The sequence below is a fragment of the Lonchura striata genome, chromosome 3, assembly GCF_046129695.1.
Source record: "Lonchura striata isolate bLonStr1 chromosome 3, bLonStr1.mat, whole genome shotgun sequence".
NCBI classification, from domain to species: domain Eukaryota; kingdom Metazoa; phylum Chordata; class Aves; order Passeriformes; family Estrildidae; genus Lonchura; species Lonchura striata.
In genome coordinates, this window is record NC_134605.1 from 42,161,355 (window position 1) to 42,185,835 (window position 24,481).

General features: G+C 37.0%; 2 protein-coding genes across 3 annotated transcripts; one reads left to right on the forward strand and one right to left on the reverse strand.

The window, feature by feature from the left end:
* Nucleotides 1–30: 30 nt before the first annotated feature.
* DYNLT2 (dynein light chain Tctex-type 2) lies at nucleotides 31–5,962 on the reverse strand. The gene is made up of 4 exons (XM_021527176.2): nucleotides 5,865–5,962; nucleotides 3,236–3,385; nucleotides 2,255–2,413; nucleotides 31–931 (listed from the first exon to the last, which is right to left on the reverse strand). The coding sequence occupies exons 1-4, from the start codon at nucleotides 5,898–5,900 to the stop codon at nucleotides 821–823; spliced, it is 456 nt and encodes a 151-aa protein (XP_021382851.1). The 5' UTR covers nucleotides 5,901–5,962; the 3' UTR covers nucleotides 31–820.
* Nucleotides 5,963–5,988: 26 nt separating this feature from the next.
* Nucleotides 5,989–23,240, forward strand: ERMARD (ER membrane associated RNA degradation). 2 transcript variants are annotated; one of them, XM_077782102.1, is made up of 18 exons: nucleotides 5,989–6,355; nucleotides 7,170–7,338; nucleotides 8,464–8,603; nucleotides 8,861–8,962; nucleotides 10,107–10,196; nucleotides 10,635–10,732; nucleotides 11,259–11,395; nucleotides 12,698–12,812; nucleotides 13,354–13,456; nucleotides 13,895–13,924; nucleotides 14,437–14,504; nucleotides 15,265–15,436; nucleotides 16,605–16,688; nucleotides 17,485–17,564; nucleotides 18,050–18,178; nucleotides 19,682–19,891; nucleotides 22,169–22,282; nucleotides 22,837–23,240. In XM_077782102.1, the coding sequence occupies exons 2-18, from the start codon at nucleotides 7,170–7,172 to the stop codon at nucleotides 22,994–22,996; spliced, it is 2,001 nt and encodes a 666-aa protein (XP_077638228.1). In that variant the 5' UTR covers nucleotides 5,989–6,355; the 3' UTR covers nucleotides 22,997–23,240. The 2 variants fall into 2 exon arrangements, with proteins under 2 accessions (XP_077638228.1, XP_077638229.1); XM_077782103.1 differs by lacking the exon at nucleotides 16,605–16,688.
* The last annotated feature ends 1,241 nt before the right edge of the window (nucleotides 23,241–24,481 follow it).

Consider the following 24,481-nt stretch of genomic DNA (forward strand, 5'->3'; position numbering starts at 1 on the left):
ATAGAACGGATGTGGCAAAGACACCAGCGCTGGATCTCCATGCACGGCTTATTCAAAAGGTGATGTCTACACACTTCACAGATCTGCGAGTCTCATTTAAAAAATACAATCGGTGCTGCCCTTGCTAGATATGGACCAATTCTCAATAGCCTTGTGATTGATCCCATCATCCTCCTACAACTGTCACCAGAAACCCCTAGACCAAAGTGACCCAACTCGCTCAATTCAGTACTTGTCCACCAACCAGACCCTAGGCAATACTTAACCAAAGGTTAAGACCCAGGGAACCTAATAACTGATCTTAACTTCATTCAAGGCAAACGGCTAGAAATTTGCACAAGTTTCTAGGACTGCAAAACACCGCTTCCCTCCAGCCACGTTTCTAGGCAGACTAGCATTTTATCAGATACCAGCTATGAAAATGAAAAATGAACACTGCTTTTTCTTACAAAAAGCATGCTTTTAAGAAAACTGATACGTGCAACCGCATATAAGCATTGGTGAACAGTCCTAGGCACTCAACAGACAAGCAACATTCAAAATTTTGCAATGTTTGGCCTTACACCAGCTGCTCCCACTTCCACAGCAGAGCATTACAACAGATGAAGCCCATATGTACTCAACCATAAACATTTCCAAAGCAGTTTTGTTTGGTTTTTTTTTTAAACAGAGCAAAATCAAGCAAAATTATCTCAACTATATGTCAGTTTGAATGTGCCAACAGCAATAGGACAAAAAGGAATAACATAATTATGATGTTTTTAAATTTTTCTAATATACCATGTCTTGTGATGCACAAATGCAGCTGTGACTTTCAGTTTTAGTCGTAATAACAAGCCATTACCAAAGCCAGTGCAATAAATGTATCAGTTTCACATTTAGCTGAAACCCAAGTATCTCTCTCAGCATCCCAGAGGCATCTGCTGGCAACCTAAAGAGATAAAAGAGAAAAAGTTACAAGTGAACCTATATTCAGCAGTTTTACTATTTATTTTTAAAGAACACCTAGCATCTACATGCTAATTAATCGTATTAAGAGAATTACAACTATTAACAACAATGCAAAAGTTGAATAAAATTAACAATTCCTATTCAATGTTAAATACATGTTCTTGCTTCGCAGTGAAGTTCCCACACAGATAGATTCAAAAATCTCAGTACCAAACCCCCAATTCTGTCTTGTGTTCACGTGTTACAATTTAACATACAGTAAGAGCACCCCTTCAAAAGCAATTGTATGTCAGTGTGAATAGACTTCAGTTTTGGGAACACATACAACCAAAGTCACATCCCCCACTCCTCCACCTCCAGCTTACTCCAGCCTACTTGTAAATTTATTGGGCTCTCAGCCTTTTTGATAAAATTGTTTTCAAAGCTGAACTGTGTGAATTGATGGATGGAATAAACACATTCCTTGGGAGAAAAAGTTAACTTGGACAACTTCACTAATCTGTTTGTACCTACAGCTCCTTAGTCAAAGCACCCCTTAAGAGGCAGAGTACTGTGAGATGCTACCAGAAAAGCAGGTAGATGCAGGCAACTCACAAACTGGATTTGGTACTGAAGCTGAACCCTTCAAACATTGTTTCATGTAACTCACTAAACACAGGTTGGTTTCAATCAGGTTTTAAGAACTGATAATGAACACTCTAAAGCAGAAGTGTTCTTTGACACTCTACTAGACAGATAAAACATTCTGAATGCCAGTGGGAGCTCCAAGCTAATTGGAATACTAAATTTATACACCAACACAGCAAAATCTAGCATCCTTTTATTTTAGGTGTTCCAAGTTCAGATGACTGGTGTTAATTTAAAGTCCCAGGACAATGTCTGGTGGCAGCTGCACTTACCAGCCCTTTCCTTGCCACCCTTCTGTTCCATGACACCCAACACTACAAATGCATAGCATTTTTTGTGGAATGTGAGAACCCAAATGTCCAAGTACACTGGACAAAGAAAAACAAAATTCGCTGAACTCATGGAATTGTATGGCACAGCAGGCAGTGGAAACAAGTGGATGACAGGAAAGTGCAGTTGGGGCTGTTTGCCACTTACTGAACACATGAACACAACAACTTTCAGAGTGTAGGCAGAATCACAGCAGCACCTTGAATTGTCACCTGGGATACTATTACCCATAAAGGAGGTAAAAGGTTCAGGACCACCTCAAACAAGTTTAGCTGCTGAAAGTGAAAGAACACCTAGGAGATAACACACAATTCTAAAAGGTGTAACAAATAATATGTTTGCTTACAATCATTGCCTGATTCGCCTTTTCCACAATTAGCACTGTCACCACATACTTATAACGGTCATAGTCCAATTCCTTCACAGCATTTAATATTTCTTCTGATATTGAAGCACACAAGAAGGGACTAGAAGCTCCATCATATGTGGCTTCTTGTAGTTTCTTCTATGAAAAACAATTTAGAAAGATCTTAGTTTTCATCCTAGTAGTCTTTTGCAAAAAACACCCTTTACAGTCATTTTCATTACAAGAACATGAGAAGAACTAATGAATTGAATAGTCAGTACAGACGATGGTCTCAAACAGCAAAGGATGAACTGCTTTTACTCCAAAATGTTTTATCTGTTTTTTTAAAGGTGACACACATGCCCAGCCAATCTCTATTTAACAATCAGGAGTGTATTCTTCTCCATTATTCGAGCTCAGTTCACTGGAAAACAGTGCTACAAATATCTGTTCCAAATACCCAAGATATGTCTTCCAGACAGCAGAATTAAAAAAATCTGGTGATAACTGTTCAAATACCACTAACAGCTTTGGATTACCTCAAAAAATTGTTTCATTTCATTTTGGCTTAATTTGTGTATGTACCAGTCTGACTGTCAAAGATACCAAGTAATTTTATGCAGGTCCTGTGATATTAGCAGAATTAATAGAAATCCACAAATTTGATGTCATGATCTTTTGCTAACTGAACATTTTGTGGATTATGGTACTTTGAAATGTGCTGCAGCACAATTTGACTTAAAAAATGCAGGAGTTTATGAAGCTTGACTTCCACCCAAACAGCACATGCTCAGCAGTGACTTTGCAGAGGCCCTTCTGCACTTTGCAAAACTGAGTACGTTCACATTACATTCATGTGCGAAAACTCAAAAGACTGCAGAGATTTATGTGTGTTTAAGTTTATGCAATATTCACTGTTCCGTAAATACTTCTGCAAGACAGGCTGCTTTTGCAATGAGCAAATTAATTTAAATACTATACCGTTAGTATTGCTTCAGCTTTGTCTCTGACTAAAGCATCCCGAACTTTAGTACGTGGCTCCAGTCTGTATGTGTTACAGCTTTTTGGCTTTGCCTTTCCTTCTGTTGGAGCTGTGCCTGAAGCATCCTGAGGTGGTTTTTTTCCTTTTGACTGTACAAAATAATAAGAAAAAATCCACATCACATGTCAATATTTTAGAATTTAAAGACACTAAATAATACTTTATGGTGTACAGCTAAGAGAAAAAAACCCCAACAATTAGTTTAGGAATATGTTAAGAAAAACCACAGAAAGCTAGAAACTGGTTATCATCTTCTGGCTGTTTTAACACTACTGTTTTGCCTGAAATAGGAGAAGTGGTTGACTTCCACTCAACTTTAAATTTTTTTTCAGCAAAATCCAACTGAACTTTAAACTTGTCAATCAGATACACCATATTACCACCCTTAATCCACTCCCTTTTCCAAGGAAAAATACAGAGATATTAACATACCCAACCAGGACTGTTAGCCACAAGTTCAAGTTTCTCATTCAAATAGCCTATACAATATCCAAAATACAGATTTGGTTCATTTGTTCATTTACTACTTCATTTTGCTTGTCCTTATTCCTTGTTACTAAAATAGTAGCTTATGTAATGATGATTTAATTTGCTCATTACAAAAAAAAAAAAAAAAAAGAAGAAGAAGAAGAAGGAAAAAAAGTAAGCCCCAGTGTGCAAAGCTTTGTAATTTTGCTTGGAACTTAAACCCAGATCTCTGATGATCACATTTTCTCCCCATCCAGCTATGTACTCTCTCTCTGCAACAAATATAACAAAACTTGTGCTGCTATGAATGCAAGAAACAAGTCTGATGTTGCAAAAAATAATGTCACCTGCTGTCCACCAAGGTGGCTTAAAATAGAACTGTAAAATAGTAACAGAGACAGAAAAGCACAAGGAACCAATGACATCCTAACAATTGCCACAGGCAATGGTCTTCCATACCAGCTACTTCGTAACAAACCACTTCCAAGTTTCACCGACTCTTCAGTCTCAGCTCCACTTCCTGACTACTGCTACAACCTAACATTGAGAGACAATGATCAGTTCCTTTCCAGGACAGCAGAAAAGAACTCAAAGGTGAAATAACATCACAATGTGAGGTTTATGCTAAGAAGTACAGAATAAAAGTCACTTAAGGATAATATAAAAGTCTAATAAGAATTATTTTAGAAGACATGCTACTCAGGGGCTCACAGCTCTTTCCATCTGAGGAGTTTAAAGAATCAGGGAAGAAATGCAGTTTCTTCTCCACGAAATCACTTGCACATTCGTTCTGTCAAAAGCTGTGGACATTACCTAAAAGTGTCCTTTAGTTCCTTAAAAGCAGTGATGTTGGCAGCCTTAGTGCAAATGGCCTGCTGGTGTTTGTTGAACTCTGAATAACACTTACTCTAAATCACAAGGACCAAACACATTTGCAGTTAGCCTGTGGACACTCGTTATCTACTAACTGCAAACTCAGATCTCAAAAGACTACCACCCTGACATACTCATCACACGTCACCTAACAGAAGAAAAAACACCTCAAGTATTGCAGCTGAGGTCTTCAAATGAGCATCCCCATCCATGTGAGTAGCAATGAACTTGTGAAAAAAGGTGCTGTCTAAACAGTGATTCTTTGCTGACATGGTTCAGCTTGAGCCACACTACCTTCAACCTCTTACATCAATGATGGAAAAAAATTCATGTCTATAGCATACAACTTCTAACAATGGCCATACTTAAAAGTTTACCTGCTATTATTAGTGACAGGAGTTTTCATAATTACTTGCAAGAAGTCATTGCATTTACTAATGAGGCAACCAAAAACCTCAATTTCACTATAGATGTTGCTAGTAAATAAACCTACTTCTGTATATCACTGTATAGAATCCACAGTAAACCCCTAAGTTTTAGCACAATGTTGCAATTATGTTTCTGTAAAATATTTGCACCTTCTGTGAATAAAACTCTCAGATGTTCAAGAACTGACTGCATTTGAGCACTTGACCAAAAAACGCTTGTTCTTAGGCTACTCAACTCGAGTACATTGGCTTAACTTTGGACATATGGAAGGAAGTATGTCAAGAGGAAAAAAAAAAAAAAGCTTTTGCTATTGAAATAAAATTCTGTTTGTTAGTAAGTCCATTTTAACAACCAATAGGTTTTAATTGTTAAAACAAACAAAAAAGAGTTCTTGTGTATTCCTTCAGAAGAGGGCACGGCTTCTAGTTTGGAGCAGCACCCCAGGTTGGAGAGGCTGCCCCACCAAAGGCAGGACGCCCCTTCTCGTTGCCATCACAGCAGCCAGCTGCAGGGCGCGAGCGGGCGTCGCACCTGACCGGGCAGAAGGAGCACGCGCTATGCCAAACCGGCCGCTAACCAACACCAAGTATTCCTGATGCCAATTTTCACAAAATCACACGCACCCTTTAACCCACCTTCTCCGCGCCCCATCCATCCCTCCCAACTGAAGCGCGGCAGGCCCGGACCAGCACACCTCCCCCCAAGTCGGGCATCACACCCTCCCGCGCCGGGGCCACTGTCCCCGCTCCCGGCGGGCGGTGCCCCAGCCCCGGCCGGCTCAGCCCCGGCGGCGCTCACCGTGTCTTTATCCTGGCGCTTTTTGCCTCCCTCCATGGCCGTGGCGGCAGCCCCGCGGCGCGGCGGGCGGCGGCCCGGGCCCTGCCCGCGAGCCGGCCGTGACGTGGCGCGCGGGCGGCGGTAACGGAGACGGCGGCGGCCATGGCGGCACCGGCGGCGCCGGGCCCCGGGAAAGGGCCGGGCCCCGGGAAAGGGCCGGCGCTGCGGGCGGGGAGAGCCCGGCCCTGCTTCTGCCAGAGCCAGCCCGGGGCTTGCTGACCTGCCCTCCCTGCAAAAGTCACCGCCCTGCCCCGTGCCCGGCCCGCTTTACATAAACGATCGTGGTAAAGGGGGGCAGCGGGCGTGCGGGGCTTGCCTGGCCTTCTGTCCTTGAGAGTGAAACGGCGAACGCGAAGGGGAACAGACACAAATTAAGATGGACTGAAGCATATATCCTAAGATATGGTCTTAGGAACATTGTAGATGTTTAAATTCGTTTTTCTTTATAGCAGGTAGGTACTCCAGATGGCAGCTAATAGCGGTTTCCAATGGGAACTGTTACCCTTGCTTAGTCCTGATAGCTATATAAATATTTCTTCTCTCCTTGAAGCCATGAATTCAGAAATTACATATGTGAGGGCTAATTCTGCCACCCAATTAGAGAGGAAAAATGTTTTTAATTTAACTTTAATGGCATATTTTTAGTTATTATTAGTTGTGGTACTTCATTATATGTTTCTTGTCTATCTAATGAGTGAAGAAGTGTGATTCTTTTAACTAAATCAGAAGCATTTTCCTGCTTGTTAACATGGGCATTTTTTTCTGTGCAATTTTTAAAATTTAAATGTGTGCTTTTATATCAGTTGATTTTTCTCTTTAGACTAATGTGAAAATAGCATGGATGCTTAACAGAATTCATGTATTCTTCCCCTGCCTCTCTCCAAGGATCTTGCTGGTTGTAAGGACTGATACTCTTGTTTTACTTGAAGTAGCATGAGTTTCTCTGCAAGCTCAGAAATTAGACAGAACATTTCTATATAAACTGGGATATTTTACTTCAGTCTACCTTGTCATGAAATACACCATCCTGACCTTGTGAAAACAGAGCAATGCTTTCCCTCAGTTTTATGAAGGTGGTTCTGGTTGAGAGTTCTCCTTTCATCATGTATGAGAATGAAACTTGCATTGCAAACCCAAACAGATTGTTTACAGACACCATATAACTGTGTTTCTGTGCTGATGGGTATGTTTTAATAATTTTTTTTGTTCTCATGTCCTTTCTTGTTACAAGGATTCTTTCTCTGTGTGCGTGTGTGTTTGTTCTAGATGGTGTTGCCAGACTCGGTCACTACTTGCCTTTCTCAGCCTGTGCATTATGCAATTTGCAAACTTGGATTTGAGAAGAAAGACACCCATGATATTGATAACATTTTATCTGAAAATGGGGAAGTATGTTGGCAAGCTGTTACAGAGCACGTGTGTTACCTTGAATCAGGTTGGTGTTTACCTGCTGTAGCAGTGATGCATGTAAGACTGATGCAGAATTTCAGTACAGCTCATAGCAATCCTAGCTGAGTTGTGACAGTTTGTTACAGTACACAACTAGCTCTGCTGCATATTAGAGTATGTAGAGTTCATACCTACAAAGAGCTTTAAATTTTCCATCTGCATTTGGTATTTGGCTTTTGCTGGCTCCTAAGGTTCATGTAATTTGTTCTACCTAAGTAGCTCCTACTTTGCCTTCATCTTGGTTCCCAGCTAAATGTGCCTGTTATATAAGGGGTTCAGTTCTGTTTCTCTCCAACTGCATAATTGTCTTGTTCTGTCTTCTTTATAGTCCTTTTGCACTAAATTTAAAAGCCTGGGACCATCAATATTGGTACTGTTTCTTCTGTTTGCGTTTCCCAACTTCAGGTTGTACAGAAGTATGGTCTTGTTTCCCTTCTATGTGGAATAGTTTGTAGTTGTTTTTTTAACCAAAACAAAGTATTTATGTCCTGATGAATTAATAGAACTTTAATTTGTAAATTGCATCATGCAAGCTATGTTATATATTTCCAGAGGTGGTAGAAATATCTTTCAGTAAACCAGAAGAACTTATTTTCCTAGAAAAAGTGTCTCATGAAAAAGAGGCAATGATACCACTCTGTAAGGTACCACATCCATCTGCCTTCTTTAAAGGCCATAAGTGGTGCAGTTTGACTCTCACTGAGCCTGCACTAGCATCCGGCTTGATATATGGGATTTCTATAGAAATTCTAGAAGGTTCTATATATTTCAACAAAAGCAGAACATAATGATCCTATTTACTTCCATATTTACTTGTGTTAAGTTTCTGTTGGGGTACTATTTTTGTGGGGTTTTTTAGTTCTGTTTGGAGAAGGTGCTTGATATTACCTGATTTTGCATTGCAGTTTTACTTTTCAATACCTTTTCTGTGTGGTGTTTTGGTGTAAATTGTCTTGTATTGGTTGTACTAAAATAGTCGGGATAAAACTGTCTGTGCTAAATATGTACACAAACTGTAGCAGGTTTTATCCCTAGTGAGTTTTAAAATATTAGACTTTCAGGAAGGTTGGTATCCTAATCACCTTAATCACCTTCAATTTTTCAATTTAAGATCAAAGTGTGGATTATATCAAAAGCATACGATCATTAGGACCTGTCTGTGAATCTGTTAATTCATACTTCAAATCTCTGACCAAGGATCAGTTTGTAATACAGTATGCATCATGGTTCCACTGGACAAACTGCACAGAGGTATGGAAATTTCTGTTAAGTTTGTATTTTGTCACCTGAACTCTTTGTGGAAGTTTAATGTAAGAACACAGAAGAGATATCCATGAAGCAAAATGCTTAGAATCTGTAACTGCATTTTCATTTCTTTGTCATGATTTTCTTTCTACATTTGCATAGCAACTGTCATGGAGGAATATTTAAATTTCTCTGTGCTATTGGCTATGTGATCTTTCATTTTAAATATTGAGCACAACATTCATTTCTCCCCCATTATGCAGGTATTTCTGAAAGTGTTTGATGTTTTGCAGTCTGCACAAGCTACAGACATTGCTCTTGGCTTAATGAAACTAACATCATGCTTGGAGCGAGCCTTGGGTGACGTAAGTGCCAGCATGAGGGGTCTATTGCAGATTTGGCTTTATAAGATGGGAATGAGCTCTTGGATTTAATTGTACGTTGAAAAAGTTATATTACTCTGTTCTGTAGTAATACACTAAGAGTCCACATGCATTTTGAGTTGGACAGAGGTTCTTTCCTGGATCCAATTGTGCTGATGGAAACATATGTAGAGCTCCTTCACCAGTGCTTGTTCAGTTGTTTGTGCGAGTGCTGTTACTAACTACATTAATTAGGAAAGAGAAACATTTGATTGATCAGTGTACAGAGTAGGTCTTTATTAGTTTCTTTTATTTAACTGAAGTGGATATCATAGCTTCCACAGAAGATCTGGTGGTGTATTAACTTCTGTGAGGGGTAGCATGCAGCTTCTTGCCCAGGGAAAAGGGAGAAACAGCTGCTTAAACAGCTTTTGCTGCTGGACTGTTTTACAGCCAGATAAGTTAAAATGGCTAGTTGTTCAATATCTGTAAGGAGCTCTGGAGAAGGAAATGACAGAGAAAGAGCAATGGGCTAACTCACAAACCAATTTGCCCAACTGTGGGGCATGGTAAATTTTTCAGTATAACAAATCACCAAAGATTGGAAAAAAATGTCAGGGAGAGTACCAAGAATGGAAGGTGTGATAGCAGTTGAAGCTTGAGATGCTAATATTGTCCAACAAGGATAAAATCTAGTTTGAAGAACAGTCTGAGTCAGAAAACAAACCACAGGTCTCCTCCCTTTCACAATGATAGATCCTATAAATTTCTATTGTAAAAACAAAATATGCTATCCTTGATAGAGCTTAGGTATTCTTAATAAGGTTGTGCCCTACTAGGGTTGTGCCTTATTGGTTTTTGTGGGATTTTTTGCAGGAAAAAGACAGTATAAGTACAGACTCTGTGAAAAGCCTAATTATGGTCACATTAAGCAAAATATCCACTCTTTCCTGATGCGTTGTCTAGATTTTTAATTTGTTGTACAATTGCAGAATTTAAAGCCTTCTTAAGGATTTAGTGGGTTTTGTTTGATTAGTGTTTTTACAATAACGAAAATTGTTATTGTGTAAAATAGTCAAGGTATATGTTTGAAATACAAAGTATACTAAATTATTTATTATCTGTTCTGCCCTTTTTTTCTTAATAGGTGTATTTACTTAAGGGCAATGATTGTCCTTTCCTTCTAAGAGACTTGCTTGCATCTGAGCAGCTTGCAGATGTCTTTGGACAAGCTGTAGTAAGTACATAGTTGTTTTGAAATAAGGAATAAAATAACTACGGAGTTGGTTTTCTTCCTACCAAATGTACCTTGTGTTAATTTGCATTAAATTACACTAGATTTATACTACAAGAACTAAGAGATAAACTTGATCTCATTAGTTTGCCTGTCATAACTGTTTGGGATATTTAATAACTTGATTGGTTCTTCCCATATTATATTCTATATCTTGTACAAATCAGCTGAAAGTTTCTCCTTCAGAGAACAGTGAGAATTGCAATTAATGAGTTTCTGTTACTGTGATAAGTGGTGGCCAGTCATCTTGACAGTAGACGTTGTAGTTTCTTAATGATTTCTGAACTTTTCTGCCAGGGAAAGGTAATAAAAGTAAGAAGGTTAAGAAAGGAAAACAATAATAGATTTCTTCATGCAGTAATTGCTTTTTTTATTAATTAGATGAATGTACTGAGGGTATTCATTGGATCTCCACATGGTCTGAACCTTCGTAATGTTTTGTGGCATGGGTTTGCATCACCACAAGAAATTCCTGCCAAGTAAGTTACCAGGAAAAAAACACTCATTTTCTTACCAGTCAGACTTGTGAGTTCTTGGCAAGTGGTTAGTAACCACTTCTCTTATGGGAAAGAAAATTAATTTCCCTTGCAGCTTCTGCTTCTTTTGGAAATGGATTTCCATAGAATACTTCAGCCATTACAAAGGTGGCCAGTATTAGGTCCAGCAGGCTTTGTACTATTAGGGGAAACAAGAAAGTTTAACTTTTTTTTAAGTCAGGGCAGTGAGGAGTAACTTGGAACAAAAGACAGAGGAATGGGGTAGAAGGAGGAGCAACAGCAGCCAATGTAGAATACAGTGATGCTTTTTATCTGATTCTACCCTTTTTATCATGCTTATGAATGCAATTAATTATTAAGTGCTCCTACTCAGGTGGGGAGTGTACATTCTGGGTGTTTTTCAAAAAAGTGAAAAAAACCCTTTGTTCCTAACTCAAAAATGTTGGTTCTTTGCAAAAAAAAAATTCTTTGTATAAGCTTTTCTAATATATTGTGGTATTCTCCCTAGATACTGTGCTATGCTGCTCTTTTTAACCGCAGGATTGGGTCAGTTGTTACAGACCTATCTTCTGCAAACTAAAGGTGTTTTAGTACATCGACCTTATGTGATCTTCATTAGCTTAGAGGAGCTTGATGCATTTCCAGGCAAGTATTTAACCACTACCAAATTTTTTATTATCCTGTATTTGCTATTGTTTCCTTGTCCAAAAGTGCTGCTGAAAATAATGCATTTCCCAGAGTTCCAAGATTTAATCTTAACTAAGATACCTGTATACACCGTCATTAGGTGAACCAATCATGCTTGTAGGACATCTTAATATGTTGATAGTTCACTGACTATTGAGCAAAAAACTTCTGCATTCTAAAATAATTGCAACACATTGAAACATTAAATATGGCTACTTCTAAAATACTTCAACTGTATGTTACATTTTTTTGATTATGAGAATTAATTTCATATAACATTCATCTAGTTTGCCTTTATGAAATCTAACTTTTTTCAGAATCAATGGGTTCCAGCTGCTAGAGTCCCAGCAGGAGTGCCCTGAGTCTTACAGAGAATGTAGTGTTGAAACAGAATAAAAGATGGTGACACATTTTCACTACATTAATGCGTTTCTCAGGGAAGGATTTGAAGTGTCAGATAAAAATCTTCTCCCTGTCCACAGACCTTATTTGGTTTATTCCTACTTTTTAAAGGCAATAATAGCATATAGGGGATCTTGGTGTCAATGGTGAGCATGATCAATTTGTGCTATATAATCAGTGGAACATCTGTCTAGAAATTGAGACAGAGTTTTTGGGAACCAAATCAAGCTGATAAGATTCCAATAATTATGTACTGTAAATCCTATGGCTGTTGATTGGCTTTGAGAAAACACCTACTGCAATCAAGTTACACTTATCATTTTAAGCTTTCTCTTGGATGAAGCATTAATAATATGAATTTATAAGTGTGGGCTTCATTACATGGTAGCATTGAATTATGAAGTGTTAGCTTATTATGCTGTATTCTCAACACAGAAAATTGATAAAATAGGAACAACGTACTCATGTTCAAATGTTCCTACTACTCTACTGATTCTGGCTGAATAGAAATTATTCATTAATATTATATTTTTTTTAAGTATCTGAAGTAGGTAGAGAAGAACTCGACAGAAGCTGGGTCCAGTTGCTATGTAGTCTTTCAATAAAAAGCAAACATGACTTTTTAAAATGGTTTTACTCTATAATTTTATATTATCACCACATATGCAATCTTACATATTTAAATTCTGATCTTAAATGTGGCTACTGTTGTAATTGCATAGTTAAAATAAATTTGATAACTTTTAAATTTCCTTTTACAAATGTTGAAATAATATAATTCTTTCAGTGAAATATTTAAAATTCATTACAAAGTGTAGATTGTATGTAATTTTTCAATGTTATTTTTTTAACTTGCAGATCTTAATAGTGAAATACTTTCCATAGCTGAAGAACTTGTAAAACTGTCCAGTTTTGTATTAAAAGTTATGTTACCATTTTGGATTGCTGCTTTAACAGCTTTCAAGCAAAACAGGTAAGATCTTGTAATTTTTTTAAAATAGAATCTAAAAAGAATATATTCTATATTTTTATAACTGCATTTGTAGATTCTAAGGCTTTATACTAAATTACTTCAAAGCATATTGTTATGCTTTGTTATGGTGATCTCTTGGAAAGTTTGTTGAGTTATAACTTTGTTTTGTACCAGTTAAGACTGTAAACTATATTTTGAAGCCCAAAAAGAGCTTTTGGAGATGTAGCAAAAAAAGGGAGGTTTACAAAGCAAGCGGAAATAAATCTTCATATGTTGAATCACACATATCTTTAATTTTCAAAAAAAGTGTATTGTTTTGTTTTTCTCTCACATGCTCCATCTTTTTGAGAGTTATTCTCATCTCTGAGCTTGAATTCAGTGGTCAGTTTCTGTTTGGCACAGGTAGTCATTTATTGTTTGTTTACAAAGTGCATTACAAAGGAATTTTGGCAGGGTTGTTTGGCCCAAGACTGTAACTCTGAAATAGTTTATATTTATAAGGAAGAAAAACACCCTTTGGATATCTCTGTTACTTTTTCAGGTATGCTGACAGTGTGATTCTTTTAATTCCTCAGCTGGAAGTTGGACTTAGAGTGCTTTTCACTACAACTAATAAATGTCCAAATCGATTGCTAACAGCAGAGGTAAACTTTTGTCTAAAGTCAAATATGATTTAGTGCTTACAATATTTGCAAAAGAGTTATTCTAGAAATGTAGTGTCTATAGCCATTAACAGATTTACCCCACAAAATTTCAATCAATTTTGTAATATTATTTACACATCTCCATTTGAGATTCATTAATGCCTTTAATATTTTTTGTGCTTCTAAAAAGGACTGAAAAATTAGTGGAAGATTAAAATTCAGAAACAGTATTTAGGGTGAAAAGCAGGACATGATATATTTGTTTTAAAAAACTCAGGACAAAATCCCAAAGTGCCTTTTTTCATTCATAAAGGGACTTCTTTGCTATTTGTGCACCTCTGATATCTCATGCAAATGAATAAACTAAAGTTTTATATATATGACTAGTTAATTGATTTTGTCTGAAAACCAAATAATATTATTTGTGTTTTGTTCTAGTCTTCTGCTCTCTACACCACTTTTGATGAGGTACTGTGATTTTTTTCTAAATATATCAGTGTCAGAATATAAACCATGTATGTTTCCCATTACTAGAGTTAAGAATGCACTTTCTTTTGTTGAATATGTCATTATTTCTAACTTTTTTTCCCAAATAAAAGATGGTGGACAGTAAACACTTTAAATTTGGAATGCTTCAGCAAATATCAATATTAATACAAATTGTAATGAACAGACTATCTTTTTCCTAAATGTTTTTATCTTGAAATTCAGCACTCCACAGAAACAAACATTCTGCTATTTTTTATAGATTCAGTTAGTCAAAATAAATACAAATAAATAATGCCAGCACAAATCCTCAGTTTTACAAATTGTTTGAATTATTTCAAGTTGTTTGTCAGTATTAATTAGGAATCTTGATTCTAGAGTAGCAGAAGTAATCACATCAGATTAGGAAAACTATTTTAGTTGGTGTTTCTTCTTTGATTATATGGTCTTCAATAATTCAATAAGTTTCTGTTCAATTATTTTTTTTTTCCTAGATGCTAGCAAAGCATTTGGATAATGAAGAAGTCAACCAGCTACCTGTAGTTCTTGAGGAGCCTGCCATGGGAAGTGTTTTGAAAGTGTCTTTTGTTTGTTTGTTTCACTTAGTAATAATCTTTATGATATACCTAATAACTCAATTATTTCATATAGCTTATGTCTAGCAGTTTAGAACCTTAGAAGATTGTTAGCCTTTTTTATTGTGGAGGTTATGAAGTCATACCTGACAAGCTATATTTCATTAGAATATGAGGCTATCTTTCTTTCTGAAATATAAGTGTTTCAGAGATATTTGTCTTTAGACTCCTGAAGTTAAGCTGAATGGAGCAGGAGAAGAACTGATGCTCATACAGGGAAATTTCAAAACTTATTTCTGACTGCTTGTGAGACATGCCTTAGATTGTCTGGGCAGATAGCACAGAAATATAATTCAAACCTATCTGAGCACATTCTGCATCTTACTACCCAAACAGATTGTGAACAGAAAAACCAGGGCTTCTGAGTTTATTAGAGGTCTTTTGAGAGTATAGGGGAGATCTGAGGTTACTGTCCTGTCACCAGAGGCAGTAGGGCTATGAAGGGCCTGGGACACTGAGTTGATGGAAATCTGGTGTTAACTGTCACAATATAGAATGTATTTTACAAATTTAGTTTGCACTGTTTTGTTTTGTTGTGTTTTTTTTTTTTCTGAGTATCTGAACACCCCTATAATATAGACATAGTCACATACTTGTCTTTCAGAGATATTCTATACACTGAATATGTTCAGTTCTGTATGAGTATACATAGAATGGAATTCTGTATAGTTGGTGTGTGTTTCCACAGGACTTCCTTTGGGATTTCTTGAACCACCAGGAGGGCCCACGTATAAGAGATCGTTTAAGCCATGGAGAGATCAATCTAGAAACATTTCCTAGAGAAATAGCTAACCAGATAATTGGATTTGCTATTACTATTCTCTGCAGATTCTCAGATGAGAGTATGTTTTCTCTTAAGGTAGGGACCAGTATTTTGTTCTCATTTTGTTTTTTGTTATTTTGGATACCAAATATGATTTTAGAGTTTTATGATTGAATCTTTCCTTGTTGCTGTGGGACACGTGAAAGCACAACGCGGACTACTTGTTGCTTGCAAGGTAAAAAAGGAACGTTTATTATTTGACTCTGTCTTTTATACCTTCCCAAGGGTGACATTGGATTGGAGAGTGAACGGGCTACCTCTCCAAAGACATTGGACAAACTACTAGTACATCAAGTGCTCTCTACCCCCATAAAAGAATGTAAACAATACGTTGTTTACAGAAATTGTGTGGGAAAGTTCTCCAAAGGAATGTAAACTCAGAAGGCTTTAGGAAGTCTTAAGAATCAGGGTGACATTTCCTGACAGCTACTTTTTGTGCAGATGAAATATTCCTCCAAGTAAAAAATTATGAAAGTATGTTTTTGCCTAGTTCTGTAGCTAAATAAGTACAGAAAGTTTTCCAATATGTTACCTTTTCTTACTCTACCATTTGTTGGCTTAACCAGTCCTTATTCAAAAAGCTGATCCATAAATTATAATGATTCCACTTAATTTTGTCCAACTGTATTGATGAACTAGCCTATTTATCTGCAGAATTATCTGAAAGGTATGTAGAATATCTGTGTGTCGTTATTGAGATTTTCTTTTCCAGAGGCACTGTAAATAAGAGCATCTTGCTAATGGAAGTGTTATTTGTATCTATACTTACACTATGAATTTGTAAACACTTTTTGCCTAGCACTATGTTTCTCAACATCAGCAATTATTGTGTTTGCTCTCCCCCAGTTTCCTGTTTATGTTTGAGATTACTTCTTTCAATATCATGCAGGAACCTATGAGATAAATCTTCCATTTATTAGTGGCAGCTCTTAGTTTCTCAAGATGTGCTGTGAACTGCTGCATTAAGAGTGTACTTGGTTGCTTTTCTGTCAGCTGCTGTCAGGCTTCATAGTTAAAATATGTGAAATTAAGCTTCAACCACTCACTGTGCTGATTACTTCTTTCAGCCCTTACACATTTGGAAATGTTTGCTGACACCAGTGCTATAGGTGGCATGCATAAAATGACATATAAGTCTGAATCTGCATATGATTAGGACAGCTTAGAGAAACTGTTGTGTATTGTCTGTGATCTTGTAAATCAGGAACACATGGTCATAAAACCACTGATGAACTGTGCAAGTTGCTACCAATCTCGATTTCATCCAATTTCCCGACTCAAGAAACAGGTAGGTACTTCCATCTGTGACAGCATTGTGACCCTTAAAATTGTGAATCCTCAAAATTATCTAATTCTTTTCTTCATGCTTTGATTGTGTCCTAAAAAAAGTTCAAACCTTACTTTCTTTTTTTTTTGCTTTATTTTTCAAAACGTAAAGGAAATCACAGTTGCTAAAATGAAACATAATTCTGCACACTCCTGTTAATGCAATTAATACCATATTTGTGTTCTAGATCATGAAATAACTTTATTCTTACCTGAGTGTTTGCTTTTCTGTAGTTTTCTTAATCTCCATATGCTTTTTTTTATGTCAGGACCACTGCTGGGTCCTGTCTCCAGGATTAGGCTATTACTAAGTTTTTTATACTGTATGAAGGCCAGTTGATTAAGATTCTGTTATGGTAGCAAAATCTGCTTTCCAATGTCATAGTAGTTCTCTGCCAATCAGTTTAATGAACAGCTTGAGGATGTTTCTCTTTTGATTTGAGATTGAAGTAGACATACCTAGTTCTTTTACTTTTCATCAGCATGCAAAGAGTGTGTTACAAAAGTCATGTTAGTTAATTTTTTATATTTAAATAAAAAAGAATACTAAATTAGTTTGTTCAGATATTGTTTTAGTATGGAAGTGTGCATCTACTTTTTGTCCTAAACTAAACCTTAGCAAATGAAGTTGGCTTACACCGTTATGACTAGGGAACAAATAACTTACTGCCTGTTGCAGTTTTTTTCTAAATGGGCCACTAAGAAAAGCATGTCAAAGTCTATACTTTACAAAACATTTTTCACTATATGTTTTTGAGGTTCTGGAATGTATGAAGAGTATCCACTTATGGCCTGAATTAGCAATAGTGCCTGAAGAACAAGTACAAAAGATTAAAGGGTATGTATGTGCTGTATAAGATCCCCAGATACAAAAAAAACCAAATAATTCCATACTCTGAAAAGGACTTGGTAACCAGTAGGAAACTGTATAGAAGATATTAATTAGAAAGAGAATGTAGCATTCTATTGTTATTTGAAAAGGAGGAAGTCATTAATAGTATCACTGGAGGATATTGTACTTGTTTAGAGCTGAGAGAAAAAAATTTAATCTATCATATACATATAATCAGTATACTGTAGGCTATTTACGAATGGAGAATTAAGAGGGGTTCTGAAGATTGCTAACAATGAGAAAATGTTGCTTTAGTTGGAGAAAGAAAATCATGCTTGTAAGGTAGAGGGAAAAGAAATTATATGAGAATGTAAGAGTGGACACTGAATACGCTGCTATCCAAAGAAATCTGCATCTTGATCTATGCCATTTAAGAAATAATGAGTACTAAACTATTTTATAGCCTCAATTTTTTTTCTCTTGTTTTTAAGGTTGGAAGGAAATGCTGAAGGTAATACTTTGATTTTGATCATATCTGAAATTATATCTCAGTTGCAGCATTATATGCCCCAGAATTGCTGCAGTTCAGATGATCCTATAAATGGTGTCCTAACAGAGAGGTGAGTTTGATGCCCTCCCAGTTCCTGATGTCAGCTTCTACTTGCAGCCCAATGTAAGAACTCTCAAACCTAAATTATCCTGTCCCTGTCTGCAGAGAAATGCTTGAATTACTGAATGCATTTTTCTAGTGTTACTGCTGATTTAATCTGAAAATTGTAGGATTGAGCTGAACATCATCTTCAAAATCAGGATGAGACATTGTACATTTTAGAATTACAATAGAGATTTTACTTAGAAATTAGCCTGAAGAAATAACCTTTTTTTTTTTCCAGACCATGAAAGCGAAATATTTTAAATATTTGTGTACTTACTAGATTAGGTTGGTTTTAGCCTGGTTTGTGCTAAAAACTGCATCAGAAAATCGTTTTAATGTGCTTGGTGTCACAGTTGTGTGTGGCATTCAAAATGGCAATATGCTGCTATGTAATTTTATTCTTCATGCTTTAATATCAAGATTCAGAAAAAGAAAATATCTTGTTATATATATATATATATATATATATATATATATATATATATAGGTATCAGACTTTTAGGTATGTTATTTCCAATTATATCTGATTTGGAATAATAAAATAATTTGTCTTTTAATTGCCACTCTTAAAGCAGTCTTAAGAGCCCCATGACGAATGAATATGTTGAAACAAAACACTCCTAATGAAACCCATCAGGCATGGATGGCATAGAGCAAAGATGATTCTGCCTGTTGTTTTACTTACATAACATGTGGGTCTTCTGCTTCTACCCACCAATCTGCAAATTTATTACTTGGAGCAAAGAAGCCTAATTATTGATGTGTTAGACCTTTTCTTAGAGTTTTCTGCCTTTATCACTTCAAGTCATTAATGTTTTGCTATCTCAGGGATCAACTGAGCATGAGGGAGGTTAAGAAACACTTGCATAAGAACAGAGTATTTAAAGCGATGTGTGACACATTAGTGTAGCAAATATGACAGCGGGAAGATATTTGTGAGCTTTAACAAAGCATGCTCTGGTGTGGTGTTGATTAAAAAAATGGCCTCACCACCTGCATTATACGCAATGTTAAGTCTGCTTCTTGTTCTGCCCAGAAGACCACACACTAATGGGAATACTAATTAATAGCATTTGTTTCATGAGTTTTATTAGGTGGAGGTTAATTCATTGTGAGTTGAGCTATGGTGGGAGGCTTCAACCACAGCCCTGCTGTGATTTGATGTGTTCAGTGTATCATTTCAGCCAGGCAGTTTTATTTATTGTGGATGTGTTTCTTTGATCTGAAATGGGAACCATATTCATCATAATCAGTTTTGCATTTATATTCAATAAAGTGATAGAAAACAAAATCACTACTCCTACTACCCAGATTCTTGCCTTTTTTCAGTCATGAGATAAGGGCAATTTGTTTCCAAGTTTTCTGAATTAAAACATTATGAGTCAAACCGCACTTAATATGAAATGTATCTGATGTTAAATCCAGCTAACAAAGGATTGACGTTAAAAAATCCCTTCCTGTTTTGGAGGCTGCTGGTGGAACTTCGTGATACACGCATTTGCACGCTGTATTCCCCACGACCTGTCCTGGAAGTAGTGGTGGTACTCCGCAAAATAAGCTCGCAGTGCCATCAAGTGTCCCAGCAGGTTATTGCCGGCGCTGGGCTGAGACACACGCAGTGGCTTAACAAGACTCTGCGTTCTCGCCAGAGGCTCAACTATCGGCGGATGCTGAACAGGTTGGCTGCTGGTTTTGCTTTACTCAGTGGTTAGGGTTTATGAGAGAATGGCTGCACGCTGCTGTTGTTGCCTTTCAGTGGATTCACTTGGAAGTTTAAAGTCAACAGTGTTTGCATTTTCTTGTTAACCATTTCAGAATCAAGTGTCAACCAGGTTTCTATTAAGTAGCAATATTGAAATAACAAGAAAATCTCAAATTGGAGAGTAATTTGGGGAGCGTTGCTAGATTATGTCACTGTAAATTACAACCTTTCAAATCAAGTATTGCTTGAATGTTAGATAGTATCTTTTAAATTTCTGGCTTTTCCTATTGTCATGGTTCGACACTGGCACAATGCCAGTGCCCCCATGAAAATTCAATCTCCCAGCCGAATGCTGTGAAATGCGATCGAGAACAGAGCAAAGCAGGCCCAAGCCTAATAACAAGAAAAAAACTTTATTAAGCTACTACTACTATGCTACTATAAAAGAAAAAAGAAAGAAAGAAAGACACACAAAATTCAAAATGAAAACCTTCCAAAGCATTCCTCCTCTCACCACCCAAATCCAACAAACCACAGTGAGACACAATCTGGACCCCAATCAAGTTTCCACCCTCCAGACAATCGATACTCAGTCCATCCACTCCTGTGCCACAGACCCCCCAAGAAACACAGCTGCCAGATCCTGTGCTTCCATGTCACACATGGCACCGCCCAGAGGAAAAAGTTTGCCAATGGTGACCCTCTCCTTTCCATGCACAGTGCTCTCACCACCAATGCATGGATGGACAGACTGCTTTTAGGATTTTTCCTTTCAAGGATGCCCTGCCAAGAGGGGAAAAAATAACAGGTCAGGTTTTCATTTTTGGGACCACAGTCCCCCCCCATTTTCCCCTGGGGCCGAGGGTCCAAGAACAGAGATCTTCTTTTCTTCTTCTTTGAGGACAGGGGGCACCAACACAAACCCCCTAACTTTTCTCTGTTCGCTCCACTTCTGTGTTTTCCCAGCTGAAGCAGGTCTCTTGGCTCACTGGCATCCTCCTAAAATACAGTCTTTCTTGGAGGAGAAGATTGGTTCAGTCTGTGGCTACCAAGGAAAAAGTCCAGCCAAAAGCCACTCCATCATCTCCTTCCGCCTAGAATTTCTCCTTCTAACATCCCAGGGTCCAAGCTGTTTCTCTCCTCTCTTTCAAACCAAGGAGGAGAAAAATTTCACACAGCTTTCATTTCTCAGGAAGGGTTAAAAGTCCCGACTCCCAGGATGGCTCGATGCCCAGACTCCAGCTCCCACAGGCAGCTGGGCACCTTGCGGCCCCCCGCTCTTCTCCTTCCCTGCAGTGAACTGCTGACAAAACCGCCGCTGTCTCTTGAGAGAGAGAGAGAGAGAGAGAGAGACAGAGAGACTCTGGGGGGGAACGGAGACATCCCAGATTTCTTCACCCTTCCATCTGCAGGGGCCAGCCCGGTTCCAGCCCCTCCACCCTTGGGCCCACCTCAGTCAGGCCATGGGCCGTCCCCTCCCCACCCAGCCACGGCCGGGCAGGGGAGAGGCTGCACTGCGCCCTGACCGGAACCAAAGAGAGCGAGTTCTCCTGGGAATTCTGCTTTTAACCCCTCTGTGTTCTCAGAGGCGTGTCCACCTTCAATTGGTCAATATCCAAATTGACCTCTTCCTTCTGAGAAAATTATTTTTCCATGTCAAACCACGACACTTATTTAGGTATATAAATGCCGTTCAAGTTTTATCTGACTGCGATAGGTTTAACTGATTTGAAGATTTTATCTACTTTATTTTACTGCTTTTTTTCTTTACACTTGAATCAGTTCCTTTATAGATAGAAGAGGTTTTAATATTCCATTTTTTTTTTCCTAATCATAGCAGCTTTCCAGAGTTTTATAAGTATTGTGTTACTGGAAAGGTTATGTTCCTAAAAATGTTAACCATGTTGCTTAAGAAACATAGCTTAAACTGACAACTCATGATACACATTTGTGATTCAGTTGAACTGTAGTTTATTATCTATGGATTAATGGGAGCTTGCAAATTTTTCTTTGGAATCTTAGATATTTGCCTTCTTTTCCCCCCTCATTTTCAGTTTATGAGTCTCTGTTTACTTTTGTGGGATTTGTGCTGCTTTTTGCTGAAGGACATTTCATAATCTTTCTTTTCCCCCGACTCTGCAATATCCAGCAATTTAGATTGGGTGCAGAAGTCTTAATATTTGCTTAATATTAATTATTTATTTTTAATTTGGTTTTAGTTTGTTTATTTAAGTATTTTTATTTTATTTCTAGCATTAAATTTTTGTCTCCAGTGTTGCGACTCATCTTACTGTTGATTACTCAGGAACTAGTCAGTGTTCATTTCGTTTGTAAGAAGAATCCTTTTGATTATCAGCAGTATCTAAAGTGAGTATATAAATTTACTTTATGGAAATAGGAATTGCCCTAGAATTCCATTTTGATCTGTACTATAGAGATTTTTCATCATTATAGTCATAACTTTACCTTGGACAGTGAGGAGCTAAAATAACTTTCTTGAAGCGTAGATAGGGACTATTAATACATAAAAGTGGCATTCAGTATGTTGCTGACTTTACTCCATTTGTGTTAATTAACAGCTGGTTGGATATCACATACATTGTGAAACATTTGATTAAGAAAGCAAAGGAAGCCATTGGGGAAAACTGTCACACATTTGGTCACTGTATTCTTTCTATGGTGGTGTTAATTGCAGTTCTGAAGATCTTCCCATCTTGGTGTGAGAGGGAGGGAGTGGTTCCCCAAAAGTAGAGCAAACCATAATGTATTGATCATCCAATCCTGAGGGAGATTTGGAAACTTAAAGATATTTGCAACTTTAAGTCAGGCACTGCAGTATTCTTCTCTTCTCTTCTCTTTTTTTTTTTTTTTTTTTCATAATCTTAAAAAGCGTTTTTTTTCTCTAATGTTATTTCTCATAGGTTTTTGAAGTCAGTCTTGCAGTACACTGAGAACTTGGTGACGTACACAAGCCTTGAGAAAAACAAGTGGGATGAAACCATAGAACTTACAAAGAACACTTTGATAAAAATAAGGAAAATCTGTGACAGAAAGCTAATGTTAATGCATCTAGCTATGTGAATGAAATGGGCTTACGAATGTCTGGATGTTGTTATATCTAAACAGTTACAGAGACCTCATATTTGATAAATCTTATTCAAAGACGAATTTCATAAGTCATTTTCAAATTTTGGATGCAAAATTTACTCTTTTTGTCAGAAGGTAGCTGCTGATACTGCAGATGAATGATCAAGGTTTCATAGAATGGGTTGTTTATCAAATCCACTGGAAAATATTTACTGTGAAGTAAATCAGGATGATACAAGTTCTACTGTAAATATAGCTTGTATTTTTTACATTGGTTTTTTTTGGTTTTTTTAGGGTTTTTTTTTTTTTTTTTTTTTTTTTTTTGTTTCCTACTGTACTGAGAAATAACTAAGAAAAAAGTGTGAATAAAAGCTCTGGAACTTTTTAAATCTGAAAAGTAATTTTTTACTTTGGAATATATCAGATATTATGTCAGAGACTGTGATCAACAGGGTAAGAAATTACAAACTTTCATCATAAAATAGTGCTTATTGGTATCTGTGGTTGTTATTAGTTGCAAACAGTCTGATCTTGCTCTGAACTCTGTGGCAGGGCTGGTAACACAATAACCAGTTGTTTATAGAGGAGGATTCAAAGGAACAGAATGGATAGTTCTGCAGAAGGAAACTTCTGCAGGGTACGTGTTTGTTTTGTTAAATTTCATCTTCTCGTTCCAAAACATATTTAGTCCATTAATTTCATGCAGAATGAACATACACATGCTCACAGACACATATTCACTGTGGTTTAACAAGTTATCCTCTTATTGCACACAATATTAATTTGAATATTTTAGTTTTTCAAAATAAATTCTTCCCCCTTTTCATCATCAAAGAGTAGAACTTCAAAGGAACGCATAGGTTGAAGAACAGATTCACAGAAGACCACCAGTGTCTCTCCATTTGCTTTCTCCTATGGAGAGTAAAATCAGAGGGTAATGTCTGGAGAATGTTTGGCTCTACAAAGGATTGAAGATTCAAGTTACATTTTAATAAGCTTCTTTGCAGTGTTTCTTGACTGGAAATCACAGCTAGAGAATTACTAGTTTGGTTTATTCATTGTGGGGGATAGATATAAACTAAGATCATATTGCTTCCTTTGTGTTATTCTTGAAATATATTGTGTGTGTTAGAAATTTAGCTCTGTCACTTCCCAAAAAATCTTTTGTTGCCATGAAAATAAACTATGTGAAGAAGTTTGAACTAGATAAAATAGATTAAATCTAGAAATAGAGAATAATTAGTCTAATGTAGTGTATAAGCCACAGTCTAAAAGTTCAGCTTTTTTTAAAACCTGAGTCAGCAGATCCTAATTATATTTTTGGAGGCTTATTTTGTACCCACTGACTTTTCTCAGATATACTAACTTCTGCTAAGTGTGTCTTGGTAGTGATATTTATGATGACATTTGCTTTGATGGTGATAAGTATTCTGAGACAAAAATCATTTAAGTTTTATATATTCATTGTAGGAACAAGAT

Bases quoted from the DNA above. Each gene is read 5' to 3' on its own strand.
- DYNLT2 (XM_021527176.2), bottom strand. From the start codon at position 5,900: ATGGAGGGAGGCAAAAAGCGCCAGGATAAAGACACG. The intron at 3,386-5,864 runs GTGAGCGCCGCC...TATTTTGTACAG, and splicing joins AGCGCCAGGATAAAGACACG to TCAAAAGGAAAAAAACCACC. The intron at 2,414-3,235 runs GTATAGTATTTA...TGTTTTTCATAG, and splicing joins AAGCTGAAGCAATACTAACG to AAGAAACTACAAGAAGCCAC.
- ERMARD (XM_077782102.1), top strand. From the start codon at position 7,170: ATGGTGTTGCCAGACTCGGTCACTACTTGCCTTTCTCAGCCTGTGCAT. The intron at 12,813-13,353 runs GTAAGATCTTGT...TTACTTTTTCAG, and splicing joins ACAGCTTTCAAGCAAAACAG to GTATGCTGACAGTGTGATTC. The intron at 19,892-22,168 runs GTTGGCTGCTGG...TTTTATTTCTAG, and splicing joins TATCGGCGGATGCTGAACAG to CATTAAATTTTTGTCTCCAG.